This window comes from Eurypyga helias, unplaced genomic scaffold (assembly GCF_000690775.1).
Source record: "Eurypyga helias isolate BGI_N326 unplaced genomic scaffold, ASM69077v1 scaffold15452, whole genome shotgun sequence".
In the NCBI taxonomy this organism is placed as follows: domain Eukaryota; kingdom Metazoa; phylum Chordata; class Aves; order Eurypygiformes; family Eurypygidae; genus Eurypyga; species Eurypyga helias.
Genome location: NW_010238050.1, coordinates 3,449 through 10,563, shown reverse-complemented (window position 1 = coordinate 10,563; position 7,115 = coordinate 3,449). Strand labels below are relative to the sequence as shown.

At 50.1% G+C, this 7,115-nt stretch overlaps 1 protein-coding gene across 1 annotated transcript in view; it reads right to left on the bottom strand.

Moving 5' to 3' along the window:
- Positions 1 to 4,111: 4,111 nt before the first annotated feature.
- DUSP7 (dual specificity phosphatase 7) overlaps positions 4,112 to 7,115 on the bottom strand; it is a gene marked incomplete at its 5' end in the record, with an annotated part of 5,290 nt that continues 2,286 nt past the window's right edge. The window contains one exon of the mRNA XM_010147721.1: positions 4,112 to 6,497. Within this exon, the coding sequence (XP_010146023.1) occupies positions 6,190 to 6,497 (308 nt within the window). The remainder of the gene's footprint in view (positions 6,498 to 7,115) is intronic.

Here is a 7,115-nt window from a genome sequence, read left to right as displayed (position 1 = left end):
ACCCAGCTCTCAACCCAAAAACACGATCGCAACATGGCTGAGCACGGCAGCATGGGGGTGTTGGGGAGGAGCCCGGAGGCTCCAGAAACTTACAGCTCCTTGTCTGGGACCGCCGGTGCCAGGGCCATCATGGCTGCTGAGGGCCACCGCCGCCATCGCACTCAGGCGTTCCCCTGCTGCCAGCCACACAGAGCCTTCTTCCCCGGGCTGCTCATCCGCCCGTGCCTCCTTTGCAGTTCTCGGTTGCGTTTCTGTACCATCACGATAGCCACGAGTCTTTCACTGCAGCTCCTCAGGTGTTTTGGAGAGGAAAAAGGTGAGAGCAGAGACACAGACAAGCTAGGAAAAGGCGATGGTGCTCACTGAGGTGATTTTCCCTCACCAGCACAAGCCCTGCTGGAAGGGGAAGCCCCCAGGAGGGAGGCTGGGGCACGCTCCTCAGGGCCGCTGCGGCCATGCTGAGGGGTCGGTGCTGTGGAGAGGTTCGACACAAAATGGCTGCTACTGCCCACCCTGGGGAGAGCGCTGCCCTGAGGTCTAACACGGTATTGCTGCCTGCCTCCCGGTTTCCCACCCTTTTAAAGTAAATTTCACACAGAGGTCACACAAATAGCTGTTTAAACTTGAGCGTGGCCCCAGGAAACGGCCACATTTGGTGCTTCATCGTGGTGTCACTAGCTAAGCCACGTGTGGCACTCTGGACTCCATCCGCCACCCAGACAGCCATGGCAGCCCTCAGCACCTGCTTACTCCTTCACGGCACGGCAAGCCCCCTCAGTGCAATACCACCCAGCACACCGCACAGCCATTTCCTTCGTGCCATGTTCTTGCTATGGTGTCTCCCACCCAAATTTCAGGCACTGCCTGGGCTGGGGATCCAGCAATGACCTCGTGGCAGCTCTGGACAGCCTCCCTGCTGCCTGTCCTTTGGGCAGTGGAGCAAGAAAGCCAAAAGACAAAGCCAGCAAAAGGGGAACTCTGCAGCTGGAACAGAGGAACTCAGAAGAACGGGACGTGGAGGCTGGATGGGATCTCATGAGCAGAGACACAGACTCCCTACCTACTGAAAGTTTCCTCACCCGTCCTCTCATCCGAAATTACATTTAGCCTGCCCAGCACTCTGACCTCAAGCATGATTAAGAAAAAGATTTGAGGAAGCAAAGGAGCAAACGGCACGAAATCCAGAAGAAAGGCCACTTTCACACACTTTCCGAGCAGCCCAGAGCAAGACTGTGCCAGTCGGCTGCAGATAGAAATGTGTTGATTAGCTGAACTATTTACATGCCTTCACAACACTGCAAATAGCCTGATTTGCTCACATAAAGGATAAAAAAAGAAAATAACAGCCCACAAATAACCTGGTTACCTTGGAAATGTGAGCACCCAAATTCAGATGGTGGCAGGAAGAGTCTGCTTTCCCACCTGCGTCTCCAGGTGACGCAAGAGCAGGCAAGTTCAGAGCTGCAGAGGTTGACTTACATCATGCTCAGAGCGTGTTCAATGCCACACCAAGAAATAAGGGCCTAGGAGAGGGGTAAGGGTAGACGCAAACAAGGGAAAGAAGATACAGCTAACCCCAAAGCCCCTTCCCGGAGCTCATATCCTGCTTGCTGGGCTCCCAATGATGCCTCCACCACCCCTCACACTTCCCTTCTGCAGTTGTTTGGGGCACATCTCCCCTGCCTCTGCATTGTCTCTCTGTCATTGTCTGTGACCACAAGTAATCCTCACCGCACTGCCCTGGGAACCTACTATTTGCTCCCCTGTTTCACAAGATACCAAAGAGTCACCCTCATACTCAGGATATACCTGCTCTCCTTGTCCTTCCCTCTCGGGCTGGGATGAGCAGCCAGGCTCTGCCAGGCAGCACAGAGGGAAGCAGGATGGGATGTGCTATGCAGATGGCTGCTGAAAGAGTTCAAAACCAGCTACCTGGGCTTCCTGGTAGGGAACGGCAGAAGTTTAGCTCTACCTGTGTTCAGAGCTTTGTGTTTTTTGCCATGGCTTGAAACAGAGGGAGAACCTTTTTGAAAGCACCTGAGAGCTGTGGCCCCTCTATAACTGTTCAAATCAGAGAGGTGAGATAGAGTCATCCATGGGGAAAAAAAAAAGAAAGGTAAATTCCCACTCATACTACCTGAGGGCTTGTGGCATCACAAGTGAAAACCCAGGGCCAGCAGATCTCTGTGCCTGTGCAGGAGATTACCTGGGTTTGTAGAGCAGAGCACCACAGAGCATCATGCAAGCGGCTTGTCTGGAACCAACGGGTTAACCAAGGAGCTTCTCCCTGCTGTGTGTGGGAAGCAGTATCTCCTTGCCAAATTCCACCGATCTGAACACAACCAGCTTTCTCACTCAGCCCGTGCTCCTACGCTCAGCTAGTGCTCGTGCCCGCCTCTGCAAGGGAGTGTAGACAGGCCCCATGCTCTCTTCTAACTGTAACTTTCTCCAGCATTGCCCCTTTCCTGATGTCAGTTCTTGTCTCCTCACTAAATTACAGGACATCAGGTCTCCACGGAAACCCCTCTGAGCCAAGAAGCACAATGCAAGACATTCACTTATAAAACACTGATGGCTGAGGACCAGCCAGGCTGGCTGCTCCCTGCTGTCAAGACCAGGAAGCTTGGAAAAGGCTCCTTTGGGTCCTGGGGGAAAGAGCACTTGCAGGAGGCAGGATGGTTTTCAGACAAGCCACCTCCTTCCTTTGGCAACAGGGCTTTGGATCAGTGGCAGAATGCTCACAATAGAGGCGCATCTCCCAGGAGCAGGTACCGTGAGGGAGCTGCCTGCTGAGGAGCAGCCTGGCAGCTACCTGCACACCAGCTCTTCCACCCAGACAGGCACAAATAGCAGCTGTGTTGTTCCAGCCAGCCACCACTCCGCTACTGTGCAAGCGTGCTCACACAGCTAATGCTAACTGCCAATATCCTGTTCCACACCTTAGCAGCGAATCGTAAGAGGAAATCAGGTGGAAGCAAATATAGCCATACACCTGACAGGCTGCTCTGTGCTCCTCCAGTGCACAGCCAGCCTCCAGCATGGCTTCACATCTTCCTCAAGAGCTACTCTACCATGTAATTACAGGGGAAAACATAAAGGTTTTCTTTTCCCTGCATAACAGGTAGATTTTCATTTGTTGAACCACAAACAGGCCTCTAAATCAATATATAGATTCCCATCATGCAGCCAAGGAATAAACAAACAAATTCTCCCACACACGAACGCTCCCTCGCCTCCTGTTTCAGCCTCTGACCACTGACCCTGCTCTGCAACAGACTCTGCACCCATCAGCCTGAGCTCCTCCTGGATAAAACTAGCCATCCTTGGTGCTCAGACCCTAGCATCAACACAAAGACACACTTTGAGGAACGGAACAGATCGTAATTCAATTTCTTGCCATTTAGGTTAAAAAAAGGAATGCTGGGGTTGGGGGGGATGGATCTACTTCTGCTTAGTCCTGCCCAGCTACCAGCAGGTGTAGGAGGCCACAGCTCCCTTAACTGGGCTGCTTGGAGCCACATTTCACCCTAAAGCAGCCTCACCAGCCCCTCCGGGTTTCCCCCAAACTGCTTGCACCCACGGCCCAGGAGCCCATGCACGACACTGCGGCCAGGGGCTTGGCCCCCCAACCCGAGGATGAGGGGAGGGATCTCCCGCTCTCCCCGAGACCCAGAAGTCACCAGGTGGCTGCCCGCTAGGCCACGACTTCTTGCTTTCCCACTGAAAGAAAGTCTGCTATCACAACAGTTGTGGGCAAGGCCCTGCCATGCCTTTGTAGGCCACGCTTAAACAGCGAACAAAAGTGTCTTTAGTTTATCTGTTTATTTTTGGCGCAGAGGAATGGCTGGGGTCAAAGTCGGTTCCATTCTCAAGCTGTTCTTTGTTCTCCGGTTTATTCAATACCCCATATCCCTCTCCTCACCCTCCCCTTCTCCATTTTACCACAGGTCTTAAAAATTAAGCTGTGCATGAAACCAAACACCACACTTGAACACCGCCCAGCAAATGCTCTTCATGGTCACAGAAGAATACTAATCGACCATAAGAAAATGGCTAAGAGCAGCGTGCCCTTATAAGGGCAGAGGCTAGACAAGCATCTGACACAAACAGAATCTTTAAAGAAAAAATAATATTTATTTGCAATATAAACAAAGTCCCAATATTGGATCAGTATATATAGGGTCACTAATTTTCCTTCATAACTCAGAAAGCAGAACCATTCCTCACTAACAAGCTCTCATTTGTACTAATCAGAGGATGCATCTTTGTTTTTTCTTTAAAGGAGAAAGACCACTAACAGCACAGGAAGCCTTTACAAACCAGCTTAGCTGCAATGCAATACAGATGCACTGTCAAAAAATCCCTGAAAAAATAAATTCCTCCATGAGGTAAGATGCAATTAGGATATTCTCAAAATTTTCTCACTCGCAACCGTACTTACGCCCATTCTCCCTTCCTATGACCCACGATCCCAACGTTGTTGCAAACAAAACCCAACGAACAAACAAACAAACAATAAACAACCGGAAAACAAGAAAGAAGCTCATTCCAACATTCTGATAACATCTTTAACAAAAAGAACGGTTTCAGGATGCGACAGCGTCAAACATTCCTCCAGATGGAGATTTTTTTTAATTATTTTCTTCTTTTTCTTGAAAAAAGTACAAAAAACTGGATATATAGAAAAAATCCGTGGCTTTTTTTTTTTTTAAGTTACATGAGAGTTAAAGTGGACAGGGAGGGGGGAGAAAGGAGGGACTACATTGCAGCCAATAAAGAAACCTCCAAATCCATTCTGCCCTCCTCCCAGAAATTATTACCACTTCCTCCCCCTCCCGGCTCGGTATAAGGTGTTTGCCAAACACTAGCCAGAAATATAAACAAGTCTTCTCAGAATAGAAGGCACAGCATAAAGTTATTTGAAAGAGGAAGAAAAAAAAAATCAGAACCTCTGTTGAAAGCTCCAATCATCTCCGAATTTGCCAGTTAATATATATATTCATATATATATAAAAAAATTCTGTTACAACACTCTTGTCATCATTTCCACATCTCTTCACTCCCCTCACGTGCTCCGTGCGTGACGATTCAGTCCCGTCCCGCTACGCACTCCTCTCTCTGCTCCAGGCGCTCGCTGCGTTACCCCCTCTGCCCCGCGCACGTGGGAGAGAATCCAGCGGGCACGAGAGACGCCAACATCACAACTACCTTCTGTACTCGGGAAGCTGGAATGGTTTCGGGCCAGCTGGATGGCGTTAAGTCAGTCAACAGGCAGCAGAGAACGAAGCTGGGCTCAGACATGCTTCTACCAACTCTGGAGGCTACAAGAGTTTTACCTCTGGCAACAGCAAACAGTGTTTTTGGCAGGGGTGGCATTAAAAAAAAAAAAGCTTGCGGCTTAGTCACCTTGGCTGAATCAGTGCAGAGTTTGTGATTGTGAGTGCAGGAGTGGTGAAGGGGTTGCGTTTAAGCCCAACTGGCCTTCACACATTAACAAAGCTTCCTACCAGATGCTAACGACAACAGCAGCAGCATGTATCTCTCTCCGGAGTACCCAGTAATATGCCAGGACATACCAAGGCTTCACGAAGTGTGCAAAATGCATTTGGTCAATATAAACATTTGATTAAAAAAAAATAATAAATGATCAAACAAGAAACAGAATAAAATACTGGTTTTGCAACCTCGTCTGTACAAACAGTCAGGAACTTACATATTTTAAAAGTTTGAACCCAAAGCTCGAGTAAGATCTACCTTTTTTTTTTAAAATCAAAAAAGTAAACTTGGGTTTTAAAACAGTCTTGGCCCAAAACCTTTTGTTCAAGGTTTCCAAGTGCATAAATCTCCTCGCTTTCCACAGCGAGCTAACCCCGGTAGCTCTTCATGTGTGTGCGCGCTCCGACAGTCCCAATGCACCCAGGAAAGCGGTTATTGCCGGTAACAGCTGCGTTCGCAACGCCGTAACATCGCCCCCATTAAATAACCCCCCACAAAAAGACTACCTCTTCAAACCACTTTGATCAGGACGCTAATGAACGGCACGAGCCTCCTTAAAGCAGCGACCAGGCACCTCTGCGCAGAGAAGCTAGTCGTTTCAGAGCTGCCTGGCAAGACAGATACTGTTGTAAGAGTTGAAATGCTCAAGAGAAGCGATTCGGTGCTCGAGTTCCCGGCCAGGCGGCATCCCCTTCATGTGGACTCCAGAGTGTTCAGCTGAAACAGGTTGTGGTTGGTGGGGGTGGTGAAGTAGAGCTGTTCGCTGGGCGAGCGGTTGTCGCAAGGGCTGTTGAGTCCCAGAGTCCTCTCAAAGTCCAGGAGCTGGCCCATGAAGTTAAAGTTTGGGGAAATGTTGGATTTTTTCCTTTTCACAAAGTCATAAGCATCGTTCAGGGACAAGTTGAGTTTTTGCATCAAGTAGGCGACAGTGACCGTTACGGACCGGCTGATGCCAGCGAGGCAGTGAACAAGGATCCCACACTTCTTGGAACGGGCCTCATCTGAAACAAGACAAGGGGAAGGGGGAGTCCATTACTCTGCACCAAAACGCACGGCTTTGGAGCAGGGCCAGGTGGCAGCTGCAAGCTCCCAGGACCAGGACGACTGCCAGAACTGGATCCCCTGCTCCTGGTGACACCACCTCGTGTCCCTTTGATGCCCACATCTCTCCCCAGAGGGCTCCCGAGATATTCCCACTGCACGGCAAAGCTGCGCATCCCCGTTCCGCACAGCAAAGCTGAGCGTCTCGCGTGCTTGAGAAGTATTAATCAAGTCTGGCAACACGTCCCTTGCCCAGGGAACATCGGCACCCTCTGTTCAAACAGCGAAACGGAGTAACCCACAAAAGGCAGGTGGAGCTGGCATCAACAGCTCCAGGGAGATGCTGGCGGTCGGGCATAGCTCACCACCGACTAACTGGGGAAGGCTGTGTGCCTGATGCGAGGCTGCAGCCCGGCACCAGGCAAGCTGCTGCTCTTGTCCTCCTTCCACTAAGAGGTTATCTGAATGTAGTCAAAGCCAATTTAAGCCGAGTCTGAAGTGCAGGAACTTCCCTTATTGTGAAATCGTTCTTTAGGATCGACAGAAACGCACTTCACTACAAACAAATGCTTGTGTTG